Genomic DNA, 22772 nt, shown 5'->3' with positions numbered 1-22772 from the left:
CACAGACGCAAGCTGTTATTGTCTTGCCTCTAAATTTGACAAATATATGGTCAATACACGTGCGAGTAATTTGTCCATTTGATACAGCTTCTCTGGTTACTACATTGATGCATTTAGTTAAATAATGGTTAGTAAGTAAGTTTTCATACGAAGTTACAATATTATCTTGTTCATCAAGCAAATTAAGATTTATATCTCCAAGTAAGATAATATTTTCCTTACTATTAATTGTCTCAAGATATGATGATAATTCCGTCAGAAATGAAGATTTACTGAAATTAGGAGGTCTATAGATAGCTATTATATTGACTTTAGTTTTGTCCTGGAGTATGAGCTTTCCTGATATATTTTCAAAATGTATTGATTTTAATGTTTTTAGTCTAAATTCAAATTTGTTTCTTATATACAATATAATTCCTCCTCCTGACTTATCAGTTCTGCAGTAGTTATATGCATTATATCCAGGAATATTGTAAATACACATACTTTCATTTTGTACAGATGTTTCACATAGCATCAGAATGTCAATATGCTTCAAACAATTAATTAAATATATATGCAATACATCCCAATATTTTTGTATAGATCTAATATTTAATTGAATACAAACAAGATTATCAGACGAATTTATGTTTTGTTTTTTTATCCAATCTTCTAAATTATTTACTGTACTACTTTCTATTTCATTATCATTATCTATATAAGAAAAATTATTCTGCGCCATTTAATTCGTGATGGTAATTAATTGTTTTCTTGTTTTGTTTAACAGACATATTTTGAGTATAAATTGAAGAATTTAATGTTAAATATTTAACAAAATAAAAGTGATTGTATTTGAAGCTAATTGGTACAAGTAATTTTTGATAAAAGCTTAATAAATATAAAATAAACTGTATGTTCACATCTAGTGTTATTTCAGAATATTTTTCATATTTAAAAAAAAAATTAGAAGCTGTTTTTATAATTATGAATGTGAAATATAGTACACAGTGAAAAAATGCATGTTTAAGTAAACAAAAAAATGTTTTTGAAGGTGACGTTATGATATTACTATTAAAAAAATAATGTAATATAATAATGTTATTTTTGTTAGTTAATTTGTGATTTTTTATAATTTTTATAACGATATTTATGTAATAAAATGTAATAACACTAAATCTATTTTGAGACAGGTTTAATCTTATTTCTAGTCAATATTCTATTTTTTGTTTTGCTAAAAAGCTCATTTTTTTATACACAATACATTTCGTTTTATCGTTTGCAGAATGCCTGATGTCAATATTCCAGTTCATTTTTTTATTTTTTTTATCACAATTTTTACATTTAGGTTCTTTATCTTTGTTAGCACAATCTTTGTAGGAATGATCACCAGCACAGTGTGTACACAATGGTTTGTCCTTTTCTTTATGAAGACACCTGACAGAAGTATGTCCAAAGCCCAGGCAGTGATAGCATTGCACTAGAGGATGGGCATCCTCTACTTGTATTCTCTGGTATCCCACATAGATTTTACCGGTATATACTAGCCTTCTTCTTATTTCAGTACTAACTTCTATTATGTAATTAGATGTGTTATTATATTTGTTTTTCAAGATCTTTTTTAACGTCATCTCAATTTCTGGTTTATCTATCATCACATCCTTGATATCTTCATTCTGTTCGATTATATCTTGTATTATATCATCCTTATTATAGTCATTAGCAATGCCCTTAAGTATTATAGTTGGTCTTTTCTTTTTAATTTCTGTAGCGCTGATGTCTTTGAACTCGTCTCCAATAGCTTTACTCATTTTTTCCGCATCGTACTTTGTCGAACATTTTATAAGTATTCTATTTTTAGATATCGCATTAACACCAATCACTTTTGCACCAATCTTACTTAAGTTAATTTTCTTCCTGATTTTATTTTGTATATTTTCTGAAGATTCGTCAGCATTGTTCGATGAAACTATTAATTTGTAATCACTTTCCAATGTTTTATTTTGGTTTTCAGCTACTTTGCCGTATCCAAATGTTGGTTCGACTATTTTTCCCTTTGCTTCAGATAACTGAAGAGTTAGATGTCCCATCCAGTTAAATATAGCACTTGTTTTTGTTGTAATTAAGTTAATTTTTTCAACAGAGTTTTTCGAAATCAGATGTGGATAGTAATTTTCCTCTTATTTTGAACATCAAGTGTGTAAAATTTCATCAAGAAGTATTGAAATTAAACTTAATTAATTAATTTAGTGGTGCGAAAAAGGGCGGGGTGGTTTTTAAAAATCTCATGTAGACAGCCACCTTCCTCTTGTTTTGAAGGTCAAGTGTGCAAAAATTTCATCAATCGACGAATAAAACTATAGATTTATGTTAAACACTAGGCCGCCCCCCCCGCCACAGTCACTCTTCTTTATACACAGAAGAAGAAGATAGGTATTGATTATCTTCGAAGAAATAATCACATGGCATTTTAGCAATGGGAAGTAGTGACTCACAAATTTGCTTAAAAACAAGATTTTAAATTGAAAAAAAAAATCATTATGGACAGTTATTGTAATAACAAGGTTATTTTATTCTAATTGGTTATTAATTTTAGCTTTACATATATTGTTATAATATTTTACTTTACATACATTACATACCTTGATGGTAAGCGAATATTTATTATCTTTTAAGGAGTTTATGAATATCAATGGGTTTCTGGAATACCGCTAAGATGACAGCAATGGAAGGAAGCTGGTTACAACTCTGTTTGTTGTCTGTTTTATTTATAGCCCAGTCAATGAAGGTTTTGTGTCGGAACTAATTCCCCGGAAGCTGAATTTTTCACAGATGTTAGAAGACCTTTAAACATGTATTTTTACAAAAGTCCCCGACTTTCCCCCTTGTGCTTCCTTCCCCACCCCCTCTTGAATATATTTTTCAAGGCCTTTCGGAATACGCTAATATCTCCTTAATGGTTTTATTAAATCAAATTATTTATTTTTTATTTAGTTTTTAATTAGTTATTCTAAAAAATTGTATTCTTTCATTTTTGCGAGAAAAGCTATACAATCTCTACAATTTATTAGTAAAGGAAAAATATCAGTTTTTAAAATAGTATTTCAGAATATATTTGCACATAACTTTTTTCTGAGCCCGTTAACGAAAAAAAATAAATCAACAAAACTTGTAGACAATATTTCTAGCTATAAAATAATGTATATAATAATGGGTTTTAATTTATAATAAGGCACGTAGGCTGTTAATAAGGAGCACGGCGCGCGGCGGCTCGACCGCGCAGCGGTTCGCGGCGCAGCGAGAAGTTACAAAAACCTAAGGAAAGTAATGATTAATTCGTGTGTTTGCTTTATTTTTATAACAAATTCATCTAACGTTGAAGAGTTTTATTGTTATTTACGTTTGATAGTTCGGAGGGGAGGGGGGGGAATATAAATATTTTCCCTTGCCCAATGAAGCGTTTTCATTATCCACTAACCGCCGTGCCCCGGTCTGGCTAAACAGTCATATTATGTTGTATATTTGTTTGTAACTCATTATTTAAATGAAGTTATGTGAAATAAGCCAAAAATACCTACGACAGCATGGGACTACCCTTTCACCACATTAAAATGTTGCAGACCTTATGTTATGGCGAAGTTCTAAAAAATCTTTTGTGGTAATTCTCACTTTTTTATTATGTGCACCTATCAACAATAAAATACCGAAACAACAAATCACTTAAAATAGAGCATAGATCTAAAATGGTTTACTTTCAAACAAGCTTCTTAAAATATACCTTAAAAATATTATAATGACAAAACGGTTTGTAAATTATATTATATATAAATATTATCTATGACAAAATTAGGCAAATATTCAAATAATTTTCTAGTCAAGAGAGTCTTCCATTTCTTCATCATACTGGGGTGTGTTCAGACCATTGGTTCAGATACGATAATCAGTTACGGTTGTAGCACATGGCAGAGCAGGTAAATCCAGATTTTCTGCAGCCACAGTAATTTCCACATCCAGACTTGCAGGAACAGGACACCAGAGAAAGAAGGTCATCAGGAGAAAAAGGTTTCAAAAATTTCTTCTTTCCACCATTTTCATTTACAGTTTCATACCTCCATCCCCAGTTTATAGGGTTTAGTTTGTTTCCTAACCAAAACTGTACTTGCAAATAAACTCTCAACAAATGTTGATGACACGATTCTGAAGTCGGTGGTAGTTTTGTCAAGTCAAATTTAGATTTAAAAGCTGATTTTGTCGTTAGTCTGGTAAACTTATAGTATCGAGCTTCGTTTCAATTAGAGTAGCTACCAAGACCATACATGGCGAGAGCGAATTTTTTCCCATTTTGCAAAAAGTTCTCTTCAGTTGCATCTTTTTCCAGAAATGCTTCGCTGCGCGTTTTGCTTCGGGATTGTTTTTCATCATATCAACAGCTTTTATCTTTCCTAACCCATATAAAGATGGGGTCGTATCACAGCCCGTAATGGCATGGGTAAATAGCATATGTTTTCGAATATCTTTAAGTAACATTATAGGCTTCTCTATGATGTAGAAAGTTCTTGAAGGGGCCTTTCCACCAACATCTTTACAGAAAAAAATAGATTTTTCTTCAGTAGCAAGACTTACAAGTAATACCAAAAGATCACTATCCGTGCCAACAACAATCACTTGTGAGAAGATGTTTAGTTGTTCGATGCCGGTACGTACAATGTCAATATCGGCATCACCTGCGGCCGTGACAGTTTTCAAACCAGATTCACTAAATTCATGACACAGTGCTTCAATAATTATTTTTTGTTATTATTCTTATTAGATAAGAAAGCTTCCGTCTTAGTCAAACAACGTATAGTGAAGTTTAATGCAATATCGCACGATGAGTTGTTAGCCGACCTACGTATTTGCTCTTCATATTTTACAGTTGGTTCTTCAGGGTATCCATCGAAAACGACAATAGAATGTTTGCCAAATTTAGTATGGACGAAACGTGAGTATGATTTAATGATGTCTCCGTAAGTTGTTTCAGTTTGCCAAACAACAGAGTATAGGAGGTATCCCCCATCGATGACTATTGCAGCATTTTCCAAATCAACTTCATCAAGAATACTTTCGCTAAATACTTTCGCCATACATGATTTTGTTCCTTTACGAAGGGAGACTTCATCAAAAATAGAAGGGGTCTTGAAGCCAATTCATATCCTAAGTAGGTCTAAAGCTTGCTAGGACTATCAATAATGCACAGTATTCTGTTAAATAGCTGTTGGGGGTTTACTGCAACTTGTCTCGTCCGAACTGTTGCGGATTTGAATCTTGCTGGGTAGTCACCATGTCTTTCCTTTTCAGTCGTATATCTCCAAAATTACATCCTTTCATTTTTTGCATTGCTGCCAGGCCCACCTCATAGGCGTTATCACAATTGACACTATTATCTGAAACAAACCCTGAAGATAAAGGACATCAGCTCCCCTGAGAGCTTGGTGAACGGGCTGTGGTGTCTTAGCCATGATGTATATTTTCCTATATCTAGCTCATCCCTTTTCTTCCGTGATTCGCGCAGCTCAACATGCTGTTCAGTAAAATGAAATTCTAAACCGATGAATTCTTCAATGCTCTCTTACACTTTCACGCAGTAAGTGGTTCCAAGTTTCCACTTTGACAAAGCGCTGTCAGTGATTCCGCGCCCAAGTGTCAAACCTCCTACTGACTTCATTGGTCGCATGAGACACTGCTCGATGATCATGTCCGTCCACGTACCGGACCAATATCTGTCGCTTCTTCTTATTGTAAAGCACCCATTTTCAGTGAATAGTTAATATTCTTCTTTAGTTATTCTTGATTCGAGTTGCAACATACTTTGAACATACATATGTGCTGATTTTTTGTATGGTAAATGTCCTGCCGGTGGAAAAATTGAAGCCTATCAACAATAGTATTTAAGTGCATTTTCCGATTCCCGGACAAATATAAATCTAAGCATGAGGTCGATTCAATGTAGAAGGTAAAGCCACAACTTGGCAGTCCTAATCGAAGATTCCTTAATCCTGTCTTCACTTGCTTCAGTATATGGAATCGTCTCTTTTAGATTGTCATAATTATTAACCTCCTCCATATCTTTTTTCCACGTAACTAAATCTTGATACATATTTTCTATTTGTCTTAATTTCCCATCAATATCTCGGTATTCTTTTCTCATTACGTGGACAAGAGACGCTGCTGTTAAAGTGTAGGCTCTGTTTGCCCGAGAATATTCATGTTCCTGGAGCATGTGGGTTACTGTTGAGGACGCATAAACTGATTCCCATAAATTTCCCACATACCTTTATTTAAATAATAAGTTACAAACAAACAAACAACATAATATGACTGTTTAGCCAGACCGGGGCACGGCGGTTAGTGGATAATGAAAGCGCTTCATTGGACAGGGGAAAATATTTATATTCCCCCCCTCCCATCCGAACTATCAAACGTAAATAACAATAAAACTCTTCAACGTTAGATGAATTTGTTATAAAAATAAAGCAAACACACGAATTAATCATTACTTTCCTTAGGTTTTTGTAACTTCTCGCTGCGCCGCGAACCGCTGCGCGGTCGAGCCGCCGCGCGCCGTGCTCCTTATTAACAGCCTACGTGCCTTATTATAAATTAAAACCCATTATTATATACATTATTTTATAGCTAGAAATATTGTCTACAAGTTTTGTTGATTTATTTTTTTTCGTTAACGGGCTCAGAAAAAAGTTATGTGCAAATATATTCTGAAATACTATTTTAAAAACTGATATTTTTCCTTTACTAATAAATTGTAGAGATTGTATAGCTTTTCTCGCAAAAATGAAAGAATACAATTTTTTAGAATAACTAATTAAAAACTAAATAAAAAATAAATAATTTGATTTAATAAAACCATTAAGGAGATATTAGCGTATTCCGAAAGGCCTTGAAAAATATATTCAAGAGGGGGTGGGGAAGGAAGCACAAGGGGGAAAGTCGGGGACTTTTGTAAAAATACATGTCTAAAGGTCTTCTAACATCTGTGAAAAATTCAGCTTCCGGGGAATTAGTTCCGACATTGGGTCTTTTTTTCCCTTCATTGACTGGGCTATTAAGTGTTTCTGGTATATCGCTAAGATGACAGCAATGAGAGGAGGCTGGTTACAGCTTTGTTTGTTGTCTGTTTTGTTTAAGTGTTTCTGGAATACCGCTAAGATGTCAGCAATGGAAGAAGGTTGGTTACAGCTCTGTTTGTTGTCTGTTTTGTTTAAGTGTTTCTGAAATACCGCTAAGATTACAGCAATGGGAGAAGGCTGGTTACATCTCTGTTTGTTGGCTAATATAAGCACATGAACGGCCTAGAATGAAATTATTTCATGACTGTGGAAAATATTTCTACGTGCCACAGTTTGTCTGTGCCATGGAGACAAAACTGAAGTTGGGGTTTTTGCATACATTGTTTCACAAATCACATAAAGCAGCAAAAATTTTCAAGCGGGAAGAACTGGTATCATAAAATTTACACAATTTTTTTTGTTAGGACTTTCTAGGTCAACGTATTAAAATTTCAAGTTCACGACGCATTCGCAAATGTTTGGCAACATAACTTTAAAATGTTCATACTACTAAACAAATTTAAAAGTGACGCAATATTTTCTGTTCTACATTCTTGAATTGTGAAGAAAAAGTGGTTTCAAAAATGTTTCAATGTTTTTGTTTCTACAACAGAATATTTAGAGATATAAATCTAAGTCGGCAACCATTTGACGAGGAGATATTATATCTAACGCTACATTTACTCTTGATGCGTGGAGAGAATTTGGAAATGTTCCGTTTTCCGTTACTGCTAATAATGGACGGACAGCAGGGATATGTGTGTAAGCGATTTTTGTTTTCATTTTTTTGTAGGCTGTGTTCAACAAATCATTAAAATCAAAGTCATCATTAGTCCATCATAATGAAATAATGTTCCATCAATCTTCAATTCAGGGTTATAATAAAAACAATTAATACAATTTTTGTCGGTTAATTTATATACTAATTTGAACTCAATTTCACTGTAATTTATTAAAATTTTACTTAATTAATATTAAACAAAACATTTAGGTGCTAGGTATTCTATACTTATATTATTGAAGTGAAACTTCTTTACGCGCGTCATGCAATTTCTAGGACCGGAGTAAAACCGACTCATGACCGAAACGAAAATGCGGGTACCCCCACCACCGATTAAAGTTCATTTGATCTAGTCAAAGTTTTGAAGTAACATATAAATGCTTCTTAGCTCATCTCGACAACTGGCGTTGGTGGTGTAATGGTCAGCATAGTTGACTTCCAAGCAGTTGATCCGAGTTCGATTCTCGGCCATCGCACATTATTTTTTTGTTTTTAACGCCTTTTTCATTCAATATCTTATTTTTTAGTAGGTCAGAACATTTTTTAAAAGAAAATAATATTGCAAAATAATAAAAACACTTATCTCACTGTGATAAAACATTACTCCACTAGAGCGCGCTTTGCGTTATTGTGTTGGATTAAAATTATTATCTAATCCGTATATTATGATAATTGTATTACATTTATTTAATTAATTTATTTATTTTGATAATATGTAATAATTTACAGAAAAAAAAATTAAAACTATCTCCCTCTGATAAAATATCCGTTCGCTAGAGCGCACTACGCGATCTTGTGTGGGATTCTATTTCTGTACATTGTACATTATTTTTAAAAATATATTATATTTTGGGTGTGATGTAGGTAACATTATAAAACATAACAAGCTCTCATATTTTCAGAACCTACATAATATAATCAATTTATGCGGCTTTGCTTACAGTTGGTGCTCAGCGTGGTTGGCTTTCAATCAGTTAAGCGAGGTTCGATTCTCGGCTGTGGCATTTTTGAAGTGAAACCTTGTTGAGGTGGGGGAGCCGCTCACGAACGTTCTCTCTCTTCTCTTCTTTCCTCTCTCTCAGACACCAGCGAACTGCGCCACGCCAAGCATCAGCTGAAACTAGAAGTTTCACTTCTGTCTTGCGTAGGCTTGACACACCCACTTTTTTTTTTACTCCATTGGTAGTGCTTATTATTTAAGCAACCCAATGAAGAAAGTTTTATATGGCTATGTAATTAATATTTGATTTGATTAAACCATGAATCAGTATTTCGATAGATTATTGTAGTGTTGATAAATAATAGATGGTGATCTTTAATAACCAAAATAACGTTTACTGTAACAGAGCACACACATTACAGCCATTACAGAGACTTATACTTTTTGACACCTACTTCATGTGCATGAAGTGTTACCAACTGAATGTTATTTCATTGCCATATTGTAAATAAACAACAAAATGTGAGAATTAAACAACTGTCCATAATTTTGATAAAATGTAATATTGATGAAACCTGTCGGTAAGCTACTGAAAATAAAGTGGTTTTAAACAATGTAATTTTCAATTAATTGGAATCACTTTTAAAGTTTATGCATTTCAATGTAATATTAAATCATTGAAGAATTGATTGAATAAGCATAAAAAATATTAAAATAAATTAAATATTCATTCTAGATCTTTATAAAACTCTATAATTCTCAATGCGTGACGCCATCTCGGTTGCAAATAAATTCGTATAGTACTTTTGAATTTAAAAATTACTAGTAAGTAATTCTTAAAATGAAATATGAGATCGTTAAAAATTACCGAATATAATTATGTCTCCGTAGCTCAAATGGGAGAGTGTTGTCTCGGTAAGACAAAATATCTGGGTTCAATTCCCAGTTGCGACCGTTACCTTTTTATTTTCTGCGTAATTTTTCGGTTTCGTATAATATAGAGTTTTGTTAATATTTTTTTCTTCTTCAAATATTGTAGGAGGTAGGAAACACAGAAGACGGAAAATCGTTTCGCAGCCGAGCTGTTGATCTAAAGAACGAATCGTAGAAACGACCCGTTCTCATGTTACAAATGTCAGCCGTATACAGATATTGGGTGCGCGTTTGGCATATTTCCCGACTACGCACCGGTGCGTAAGGGATCAATGTCACTGGTTCCTCGGAGCATCTTCCACATTATGAGAGTATTAATCGTAACGAGTCTATCTAAAGGAGTCATGAGTCCTAATATAACTGTTTTCCCAAATCGCACACTATAAGCCTAGCTAGAAAAGAATTTAAAAATAATTTGTCAAAGTGGAAAGTCATTTTTTATTTGCTTTTCATAAAATGCCGGGTACGGTTGTCCGTTTTCAACGCAAGATGTTTAAAAATATGCTTTGAAATTTAGATTTACGCACGTAGCCTAATGAACGTTCTGCGTGTAGGTGTTTTGGATCGTGATATTCTTTTGAATTACGCTGTGATTACATTTCTTCCATCAAGAGTTCAATATATATTCAATGCGAGTATTTCAGCTTAAGATTATGCCTCGGTGTACGGAGAGCCTTGACAATAAAGTACGCATTGTAACTGTTCTGATAGTTAATAGATTAGTACGGTGGCCTGGGGAGGTGTTGTGAATGTGTACGGATGTTAAGTTGAAAAGCTACGGAGTGGTGGTAAGCAATAAAGTCCCTCAAATACACACTTACTGATTCACTTGTGCCCATGGAATAAAGAATTTATTTTAATTTTTTTTTAATATTTTTATTTATTTTATAAAATACAGTATAATGTTTAAATTTACATAGTAAGAACATATTTCAATAAAAATTAACATGTTTACCTTTACAAGAGTCTAAAACTCGTGTGTAAAGGGAAAATCAAAAAGGGAAAATAGAATAACTATGTAAGGTTATTTTTTTAAAGTTAGTTAAAAATTCCAATGTGTTCTACATATCGAGGGTTTACTGCCAAAATTTGGTGAATTACAAAAACATCAATTTTAAAGTTTGATTCTCTATTATAAAGTAAGGATTTTGGGAAATAATGTTAATGTTAATTTTAAAATAATTATTAGAGTATTGTATTTTCAATATTTTCCTTGTATATTAATTTAATAAAATGAACTTGCGAAAAACCTACTTAACCCAAACTTATTCCAGACATAAATTTTACACAAAAATTAAAATCACCGCTAACTCATAAAACCAAAAAATTTAGTTACCAACTTTTTTTTGTGCATTACAGATTGATGCAATTTTATTATAATACACATGAAATATCAAAAATATAACAAAAGTATACAAAGCTTTAAATGAAATATTTTACAATAACCGATATTTTAGAGTTCTTGCCTAAAATGACATTTGAAATCTTTAAGGCCAATGTTAAAAATGTCAAGAGACCTAGAGGTATCATTTAGCAGCACCATACCTCTTGCCATGCTATGCTGGGCCATCTGTTCTTCCGTGTGGAATACAGAGCGAGTCGTGGCGTCTACCCTGACAGTAGTTGTTCGGTACAAACAATTTATAGCATTCCAAGAGGTATGGGCTGTCAATGCAATAGTTCATGATCTTAAAAGCTGTTACTTGATGGGTCCCATTTCTCCTAGATTGGAGACTTTCGTAGTGCGTTTCGGAGAGCAAATCTATGTGATGCATAAATCGTGGCAGTAACCTCACGATATGTGAATTATGTAGACCTAAAAATGATATATTATGTCCAATTAAAAAAAACATATTTTTTTATATATCAGAAATTATCATACTAATGCATGTTGATCTGTCACAGCGGTATGTTATTTACTACCAATAGTGACAAGCCATCATCATCAGTTTAGTGACATGAGACTTGATATTTAAATAGTTTGCATATTCAATTAGGCTGATAGTATATTATAATCGTTATAAAATTTTCTCTATTTTTTACTGGTGAAGTATACCTAATTAATCTGAGATCTATTTCCTTAAACCAATGAAGAAAATCGAATCTAGGTAAACTAAAAGAGGCTAGGTTACCCAATTAAAAATGTTGCGGTAAACTTCTAAATAAATTTAATACATTCTACTTAATTAATTTCATCTACTTAAATTAAACATTAATTCGTAAATTCATTTTTCGTATGTAATATATAATACGAGTTTATTCTAGAATGTATGCAGGGGTAGTGCAATGCAATACATTCCATATTTAAAAATAACAGACAAATGATAATAATAAGAATTAATAACAGATTGGCAATGCGGAATATATATGCATTTTATATTTTATTATTTTACACAAGCTATACACAGGAGGTCTCGAGGAAAAAAAATTCTCTCAGGGCCTATGTCATCCTTGGAGATGCTGTGGGGAGGGTATTTTCAAGGAAAGGTAGGAGAGGTAGTTGAAGGAAGGAGAAATGTATGAGGGGTGTGTAGGAATCTGGGAGGTCAGTTTGTCCAGGAGTGACGGATGTATGAATCCATCCCTCCCAGTGTGGTGCAAGGCAATGGGTCGAGAGAGTCTTGCTGGAGAGGTCAAATGGTCTCTTTTAACTAGTTTGTCCCGATCCGGCCCGCCGCGCAGTAAGTAGGCATTGGAGGGGACCCACCCTTTCCCAGCGGCTGTATGAGGAACTGATTGTTTAAAAGAGGCAGTGGCAGAGGTGTTGGTTATCTATTAAATGGTTCTAGGGGCGGCGGTACCCATAGTCACATCCAAAATGTATGTAATATGTGTAAACATCTGAGTTATTAGGATATTTCGAAAACGCACATTGCACGCAAAAGTTTTTTTTAATACCTTTTCACGTTTACTTTGTATATTCTTTGTACCAAGAAAATCAAAGATCGCCCTTAAATTAATATTGTTAAGAAATAATTACATTATACAAAACAGTGCTAAGCCTCACATACAAACAATCAATTAGGAAAAATAATTCACAGTTTAAAAAAAATAAATATTATACGAGTACCACCTAATGGTTATCTTACGATGGGTATTCTCAATTCGTTAACACAATACAAAGATAAAATCAACAAATTTTATTTAAGACGCACTTAAATTTGACCTACTGTTAATATAAATATCAATTTGTACCTATATAGAAAAAAAAAATCCTCCCACCCACTTTTGATGTATTCATAAATCATTAGGTGTTATGTTGGAATTCTTTATACCGAAGCAACTTAATAAATATTATATTCGTTCGTATAAGAATATACAAACAGGAAGTATCACGTGGGTTCCTCCTCCAATTTATCGTGCGTAGATACGTGATTCACAATAGCAATAATTTATCTGTTTAATGTTAGACAAGTCACTATGGGCGTATCACTGATAACTTCGTTGCAACGTCTTCCAAAGTCTACATTCTCATAAACGACGTTCCATGCAGAAAGAGAAAATAAAACGGAGCTCTCAGTGGCAGTACCATTGTTCGCAACACCTTCGTATTTGCCTTTTGATTAGAGGTTGCTGGTTTGATTACAGCACCGTAAAACTATATTGACCAAGTTTACTTTTCTATGTATAGGTATATTGACTATTTTTTTTCTATATATATATATTTCTATATACACGGTGTCCGGAAACTCGTAGTACAAGCGGGAAACTGGAGAATCTACACCACACGGGGAACCCAAATAAACATAAAGTTTTTTGATTTGAGCATTTTCACAAAAAAAAAATAAAACCAAAAAAAAATATTTTTCGGCTATTTTAGGGTTAAAGTTTTTTCTGGTGTTTAGGGTTGAACAACAGATGTTTTAACCCTGCAGAGCAGAAATATTTTATGATTACACCGGATTAAATGAAGGGTGATTTCAAAATAATGCTTCAAATCCGAGTTTCTTCACTTGTTTTACTTTCAAATAGTTTTAATTAGTTGGGTACTTTGATCTTCAGTAATAATTTATAAGAATTTGATTAAAAAAAAAAATAAAAAAATCAACTTCTAACTCGATTTACTCGATAACGAAAGCTCAAATCAAAAAAAAATATACTACAAAATCGACTCCAAATGTGATGTAGATTCATCAGTTTCCCGCTTGTACTACGAGTTTCCGGACACCCTGTATATATATATATTTCTATATATATATTGGTATCCAAATTAATAGCATAGAATGCCCTGAAATCCGGGTGTTTTGTGCGTTTTGTGTTTTTTTGTGCGCTTAGTTCTTCTAAACCACGTGACGGATTTTGATGGGGTTTTCACTATCATTTAGAGAATATATGTATAATAATTACATATTATATTTATAAAATGTAGAGAGAAGTCCATGTTTATCACAGAATTCAAAACCTCAAAATTGTACTCCAAATAATTCTCAACCCCGAACAACGCCGGATACATGTAAGCTAGTATTATATAAGAAGAAAAATAATAACACCATTATCCTTCAGGCCTCTGGCATGTTGACCTTTATATTTCTTAAAGATGCTGTCAGAAAGTTGGAGCATTTGTGTGTATTTCCGCGTATCATGCTATGTTGTGCTAGAACATCTGTTCTGCCACGTCGTAGAACAAATTGTGCTGTTTGAAAAACCAAAACCTACAGTTTTTAAAACACACTTCTGGTTTTCTAATGTCTACGAGTACTTAGTCTTAAATTGTAAAAAAAATTAAATTTTTGTATGTTTCTTATTTTATTAACAAAAAAGGTCTTGACATCTTGAACCTTTATAAATGTTCTAGTTGCACTGGTTTTATTTAAGACCCTAACATATTTTTCTTTCGCAGAGTGGTATGCTCAGTATGGTCCAAGATTGCGCACTAGGGCGCTGGCTGGCGGAGGCTGCGCTAACACGGCACTGGTATGACGTCACTCTCCAGGCGTCGGGGCGCGAGTACAGGGCGCATCGGGTCGTGCTTTCCTGCGCAAGTCCATTCATAAGGGTAAGCTGCATTGTAATAACATTCTGTATTCTCAATTAATATAATCAGTGGGTTAACGTGAATTAAAGTCAATTACCTCAGCAGTCACATAAAGGAGTTTTATTTTTATGACTTATATTAGAAAGACCTTTCATGTTTTATAAAAAAATACCTTTTACGACTTATATTAGAAAGACCTTTTATGACCTACGTGGAAAGACTAGTGGCAAGGCAAAATTTGGAACTAGAATCCAGAAGGAATTTTTCATTATTCATTATTATGTCGGCCTTGTGACTACATTTAAATAAAATATCACTTATCAGGTACCTAGACCATTTGACCTGACTCTACTGCGCGTTTAAACAAACGTTCAACACAAAATAGTTATACAGGGTGTATCGGCACTAACCCGACAAACTTTAACCAGCTATTTTTTAGCACATTTGGTGTAAAAGATGTTATAGGCACTTTGCTGTCCGCTAGCATTTTTTTTTTCAATTAAAAACAAAAAAAAATAAAATTTCCACACTACATCACTGTCATTGGCATTGCGTTTCGTGTTCAACAGCTGTTATAAGCAAGTATGTCAAAAAGCGTCTTCGCTCTTTCGCACACACTAAATAATAATAGTTAAAAATGAGACGAATGGTACCATGCCATTTCGTTGTGATTGTAAAAGTGCGCCAATATAGGTACACACGTGCATTATTCAACGTAATTCGAATAAAATATTTGCCAGATGGGTTTTCAAACTTTGGCAAAGGATAAAACAGTGGTGACATGTGGTGAAAATATGAATAATAATTTTTTTATTAAAAAAAACGTTACCGGACAGCAAAGTGCACATAAGATTTTTTACTCCAAATATCCTAAGGAATAGCTGGTTAAAGTTTGTCGGGTACGTGCCGATACACCCTGTATAGTCAACAGCACAACGGTAAAAAGATTGGAGTATTAATTGAAATGTCACATGTCACTATTTTTCAACAACCGCCTCTAATTTCAATACAACTCTTTACAAACAGCAAAGCTTATACAGCTTTATTAGGGCGTGCCCTACCTTCGGCGGCGATGAAAGACTGTGATAATATACACAATGAAATGTTTTATTCTAAATGTACCGTTTCTCCTACAGATGTTGCTGCTGTCTCGGCCGAATGAAGATGTCCCGACAACGATTGTCCTCGCAGACTTTTCCTCAGAAACCGTTGAAGCCTTATTACAGTACGTGTATAGTGGAGAAGTCAGGCTCGCCCCGGACCATCTCGGCGGATTCATCGCTCTGGCGACGGCTTTGCAAGTTCACATAGACAAAAAACATCTGGATAGCCTACGAGATTCTTATCAAGAGTTAATGAAGAACAGTAGTCGCAAAAAATACGAACTGATCTCAACAGACTTCCTTGTGACAGCAGATGCCATCAGTGATAACAGTGCCACGAAAGATAATTTTATAAATTGCGAAGCGGGTGATAACGAATGTCAAACAAAGTGCCTGTCACTAACAAAAGAAATGGATTATTGCGATATCAAATCTGAAAGTTGTCAGAAAAACATGAATGTCGAAGTTTTAATAAAAAGTGATAAGATAGCTAAAAGTTCTGATATTATCTTACCTCAAATAAGACACGGTGTGGGGCAAACACAAGGCTGCGATGATATTACATTTCAAACGTACCGGAACTGTTTTCTGAAGAATATTTTAGTGAGTAAAGGAAAATTATACGGAAGAAACGGTGCTTACGAAGATATTAAATTAGCGAAAGAAACGGAAATGAAATTATTTGACGATGGTCATCTTTCTAGAGAAGCATCTTACAAAAGTGTTCAAGCTTTTACAAATCATGGAAACTTGTTTAAAAATAATCTGAGAAACTTGCAAAGTAATCAGAATGAGGATAACTACAGTAACTCCTCGTGCGAGATTTTAGACGATTCCATTGAAGAAAAATGTAAAAATAAATCTGAGCAATTATGTCGCTCGAATTTTCCAGTACACACCAAAAATCACCAAGGGGGCAATGGAGGTCTCAAATATTTTTCAAATAATTTTACTATCGGTACAGGAAATTCTCCTCCACTAGATTTAGTAAATAATCAAAGAAATGTTTCTAAAAAACTGCCATCTAATGTAAGTGGACATCTTTCTGCCACCTGCAAAGCACCATGGAATGGGTTAGAAAGTGAAAAATCTCCATGCAATAGACTAAATCAAGGACTGAGTCCGAGGAACGATAAACTGGTTCGCCCTATTCCTTCCCTGATGCCAATACAAGGCATCCAGTCCGGGGCAGATTTCAGGAAAGTGCGACAATTGCATAATGAACCACCAGCCATATTGGATCTCACAACTGTCAGAAGTGTTCATTTAGTTAGGAACTCCAAAAGTGCTTTCGATGAAGTTAATAATAAATGGACAAGTGTAATACATGATACAGGAAGTTTACCAACAGCCAAAGGTGGTTTGTCAAGAAATCAATCAAACTATTTACACAATCAAAAATCTTTAAGATTGGGTTTTAGTGTTACGGAGCATGCAGCAGATGGTGATTGTAGTGCATCAGATAATTCAGTAAATTTCAGAAGAAAATCAGTAGCAAGTGCAAATACATCAATAAGTTGTTCAAATACAAATGAAGTTTTTAAACCAAGAAAAATAATTCTTCATAATAAAGTTTTGGCCAGTCCCTGGAGCGGGCGGTGTCCTATTTACTATCGGAGACAAGAGAGGAGAAACGATTCTATAGACTTTCAACCAAACATTCAGGTAACATATACATTTCGAACTTGGCGTTAAATAGTAATATTACCTTCTTAGCAATATATGCAAAATAAGGCCTTTAAGAGGTGATATATTGGGAAAATCAATATTATCATGCTCACATCAGTCACTCAGCGCCTCTGCGCACACATTCAATACGATAATGGTAATGCATTGCAAACAGAGCGGGTAATAAATTACACGGCGCATACAATAGCTTGCAGAATATGTACACTCTGGCCTCTGAGAGCTCGCAGATGGTGAAAACAGGAACTAAATTATGCCAACTTACGTTTTTATATTTTTAATAGTTTTTAGCACCAAATTAACACAAGTTCATGATTTCCCCGCTCGTGAGCTCTCGATGGTCGAAGTAACAAAATTTCTTTATCAAAGAACTCATTTCTGTGCTGACATATATTTGGAAATGATTACCTAACTATTTGATAATTCTAGATATTATGTATGTATATAATTCATGCGTTTACAAATGTTATTGGATTCACTGTTTTCACAAAAAAATCAAATAAATAAATATGAAATAAAACTATATGTGACAGAAATTATTTTTTTTAAGAAAATATAAATCACGCACATAGTACTGTTAGCTTTCATCTACATAACAATGAGTGCTCAGTAGTTAGTAGTTTTTTCAAGACTTGGAATTGAATTTCTGTTGCAGAATCCCGACTACAATCCGCCAAGCATTTGTTATGCTCCAGAAAGTACTGCGAAGCCCACCGACTCAGATGAAATCTCTTCCGGATTGAGTATTCAACGTTATCAAGCTGACAGATCGAACGACAGCAATAACAACTTTAGTACTAGCAACACTAATGTTCAACAACCAAATTATAACGACTATGAAACTGAATCAATTCGCGAGCATACGTCGGAAGCTCTTCATCGAACGATTGAGTCCAATTCCACAACTCTTCAAAGAGCAAATAAAAGGATGAAAACGATTCAGCCATGTAAAGGTGGTGACTTTGAATTAACTAAGATTTTAAATGGAACCAAACCAGATACGGTAATGCCTGATGAACTATCATCTTATGTTAGTCCGATTTCTGATGAGAGCTTCCTTAGTGATGAGTTGATTTTGACGGCCGTCAAAGTTGAATCCGCAATATTTTCCGAGGACCTGTGCGCCCTGAAGTGCGAAGTGTGCCTAAAGATGTTCACCTCTCGTGCCACGCTGGCCCTGCACGCCAGCAGCCACGAGGCTCGTGCCCGTTATAAGTGCGAGCAGTGCGACAAGTGCTTCTCCCAACTGAGGAACTACAAGTACCATGTGTCAGTGCACAAGGGCACCAAGGAATTTGCGGCCACGTGCAACGTTTGCGGAAAATATTTCAACGATCGGGGTTACCTGAGCAGCCACATGAAGATACACCGGTGAGTTGATTAATTATCAGCATTAAATATAATACTGTATTTAAAGGTATGGTCAAATTAACACTCTTTGAAGCATTGCAGGAAGGAGTATTTTGAATGAAACACAAAAGGGTGGTTGTTATGGCAATAAAACGACACAGAATTCTCGTACACAATAAAAATGTGCAAAAATTAAATTAACAACAAAACAAAATTGACGAAGAGATTCGGTTGAAATCGGATAGAATATAAAAGTTGCGCTTTATTTTGATTTGTTAACACCTGAGTGAGCCGAGTGCCAAACAGCACTTAAAGTAATATATTGTGTTAAAAAAGAATGCCATTACCACAATCGAGTTGTCCTGCCAAAATGCAATTGCACCTTCCACTGATGTGATCGATGAAGTATATGTTCCGCTCTGCACATTAACCTATATAATTATATTTCATCAACTTAATATCTCGCACGTTTCCTTTTACTGTTATCTACTTTATATTACTCTCGCTAGTTGAGACATGACCACATGTGTTAGTTATGTGCGCTTCTCAATAGGTACGGAATGTGAATTCGAGTTTAAATATGTTTGTAACCCTTATGTTGTGAATTTTTTGCAATTATATTTAATCTACGTATCTTTTCAGAAATCGCAAGGAGTATCAATGTCCACACTGTCCGAAATCCTTCAACCAGAGAGTTGCCTACAACATGCACGTTCGTATTCATACCGGTAGGTTAACGGTGTTATTTTTAATAACATATATTATAATAAATTACTTACTATAAATACATAATTCATTTCTATAGTAAGTGGGTACAAGGTGCATCATTGGAAACAACGCAGATTGAAATACCAGTGTCCAGTTTAAAACCATTGATGTTTAAAACGGCCGCTGGTCTATAATCCCGGTATAAATAACATAGTGATCAGATAATATAATCACCATTGTTATAATATTTTCACAGATTTGTCTATGATTCTGAGCATCACACCGGTCAACTAAATTGTTATAAATTATGACAATCGCATATAATCATAACCAGATAATTATAGTAATAGAAATGTGAACGTGAGAAACTAACTCTTTACAATATCTTTAAAATGCTAATCGCAAAGGCTGTAAGCTTTTGACGTTTTAAATGCGGGCTTTTTATCTGGAACACGATTGCTATTAAATCGATTAAGTCCCTTTACACCATAATAAACACAGGTTTATAAATTATGTTTTCTGTGACTTAAGAGATTAAGAGATATGCAGTTATTCGCGAGATGCTGAACGATGATATGTAGGAAAGAATTAGAGATATAATCTGAGTGAATGACTGTAAAATGTCACAGAAACGACCACTTTTCCGTTTAATTTGTACGGTAAACATCACTCCAAGTCGGCAGTCGGCAGCCGACACACATACACCTATGTTTCATCTATCTTTCTCTAAGATCTTTTTTGTTTTGTGGAAAATCTTTTACAAACACAACGGTTTATTAAAAATAATTGTATTTAAAGCTGTTTCGAAGAGAATGACATACACACAAAAGGAATAACATAACAAGATCAGCCCACTTTCTATGATGGATGATAAACATTGTCACCTAGTTTTTTTAACACCGTCAAATCATCATTCAAAATAAAATTTGCGCACATTCAGAAAAAAAGTAATTACATGTATTGAATTCTCAGACTGTGAACATCGGTTAATTAGTCTATTTTTATGCCACTTTCTTAAATTCGTTTTGCCATTTTATTTTCGGAGTCCATCGTGCATAAAATTGGTAACTGTAATAAGGAGCGTCCATTGGGTCCATTGCTTTAAGATCCATCATTCTGCTTGCGCCGCCGTCGGTATAATTGATAGTTCCGTCATGACTCATGGCAAAGCAAGCTCACGATATCCAGTTACTATACTTTTGTATTATCATGTCAGTTAGATTGATCAGATAAAATGTACAAATCATCTAACAGTTGGGTATGAAGGGTTCTGCTAAAATTTAACCGTATAATAGCTATTAATACTTCTACAGTAAAATGTTTTACTTAAAACCCCGTACATACTTATTGATTTCGTTATCTTTGTTCAGAAGTCCACACAACACATTCCCATCTAGTAGATAAATAATTTGCCGGGGCGCCGTTATACCAACTGAGCTAATGGGACCCTACCTCCTTCGGTCTTATTTAACTGTATCCAAACTTCGAATAAGAACTACCAACATTATCTTCATTTTCTCACCGAACATTTTTTTGCCCAAGTAAGGCGATAGTCATGGGTTCAAATCCTAGGTGCAACCGTATCTTTTTATATTTCAAATTTTCATTTCAGAATCGCTAATATTGTTATAAGTATCACAATTTGAAGTTTTACTCATTGAGTTATTCCAAAAATAAATAATTAAGTCTTCGAAAAGGCAAAGTAAAGTGTAAAATCATTTGTGACTAAAATAATATTTTCGGACATTTCCATTAGTGCTCAACTATTGCTTGACACTTGTTCGCACTTCTCTTGGAGTATGGACGAAGTTATTGAGATGTTTGTAACTTCTGGTCGTTAACGTGCTGTGATTTTCTAACGATTTGAACAGACTGAAGACTGGCGCAGTTATTTAAGAAAATTTCTTATCATTCTACCAATTCATAGCATACCAATAAAATAAAATAAAATTCCTTATAAAATATTAGTCATTCACATTCGTTCATATTCATTCATCGAGAACACGTGTTCTTTTCCTAATAAATGTCATAACAGAATGCGAAAATATCAGTATGTCAATATCAATATCAGTATTTGTATGAACACGTGTTGCGCCGTCCTCATAAAACATTCGTTTTGAACGGATGCTTTGTTAGGAACTCTGTCAATTAATTCGATGAAGGTATATTATCGCAAGTGAGGTTTGATTCTACTGAGTACATGAAGCTTAGATTCTGCGGACTGGTTTTATGGTCGATGTCTGATATAGGTAATTTTGTTTCCCAGGCGTAAAACCACACCAGTGCGAGGCTTGCGGAAAGGCGTTCTCGCGAAAGATGCTCCTGAAGCAGCACGCACGGACACACAGCGGGGAGAAGCCGTACTCCTGCGCGGCGTGCGGGAAGCGCTTCGCTGACCGCTCCAACATGACGCTGCACATGAGGCTACATTCAGGTAAGCTAACTACTGCAAATGTCTTATGAAAATTGAAGGCGGGATTTAAATTGTCGTCGCTAAATACGTAGCCACAGCATCTGTCTAATATTGATAAAATTATGACGCTAACCGTTTTGTTTTACTTTCCCAGGGGTTAAACCATTCTCGTGCACCCTCTGCCCGAAGTCCTTCACCAAGAAACACCACCTGAAGACACACCTCAACTACCACACTGGCAACAAGCCTTACTCCTGCTGCAAGTGCGGCCTCACCTTCAGCCAGAGCAGCAACATGCGCACCCACATGAAGAAGTGCGTGGCTCCCGATCCTGGGGAAAAACTGCTGGCGAATGGGCAAGATATTGATGTCGGACAAATATCAGCTTCCCCGTAGATAGCTGACAATACTGTGTATTAACATGCATCGCTTAAGTAGACTAATTTGTCCGCCACCTGCAGCATCGCGTTTTTTTCAGATTGATGATAACTGGATGTGCTGGTATGAGGGCTTTAGACGGGGGCGCTACATTCTTAGGTGCCAAATGTGCTGCGCACACGGGCGCCTGAATCAAGGGGGTCATCTTGATTTTTCGTCTACGCAACGACCGTTACTTCGATTTGAACCGATGTTCGTTATAATCTACGTGTTCATAGATTAATTAATTTATTAAAATACACTTTTTGTTTTGGTTTTAATATTAAGACGAATTATTTGTTTGCGCCCGTACATACCTAATATGAATATGAATTAATAGTTGTGTCCGTCTAACCACTTTATTCTTTCAAGTATGGCAAACAA

At 34.6% G+C, this 22772-nt stretch overlaps 1 protein-coding gene across 1 annotated transcript in view; it reads left to right on the top strand.

Annotated features, from left to right (window-relative positions):
* The window catches only part of LOC149426580 (uncharacterized), a 113509-nt gene extending 91031 nt beyond the window's left edge, over window positions 1-22478 (top strand). Inside the window, exons 2-8 of the mRNA XM_089632287.1 lie at window positions 14577-14732; window positions 15848-16136; window positions 16707-17479; window positions 18156-18871; window positions 19493-19578; window positions 21825-21992; window positions 22126-22478. Of these exons, the coding sequence (XP_089488413.1) occupies window positions 14583-14732; window positions 15848-16136; window positions 16707-17479; window positions 18156-18871; window positions 19493-19578; window positions 21825-21992; window positions 22126-22367 (2424 nt within the window). The 5' untranslated portion in view covers window positions 14577-14582 and the 3' untranslated portion in view covers window positions 22368-22478. The remainder of the gene's footprint in view (window positions 1-14576; window positions 14733-15847; window positions 16137-16706; window positions 17480-18155; window positions 18872-19492; window positions 19579-21824; window positions 21993-22125) is intronic.
* Window positions 22479-22772: the final 294 nt, after the last annotated feature.

The sequence above is a fragment of the Hesperophylax consimilis genome, chromosome 1 (assembly GCF_061612785.1).
Source record: "Hesperophylax consimilis isolate HC1 chromosome 1, BYU_Hcon_1.0, whole genome shotgun sequence".
NCBI lineage: Eukaryota > Metazoa > Arthropoda > Insecta > Trichoptera > Limnephilidae > Hesperophylax > Hesperophylax consimilis.
The sequence above is the reverse complement of the archived record's forward strand: the minus strand, read 5'-3'. Positions and strand labels throughout refer to the sequence as shown.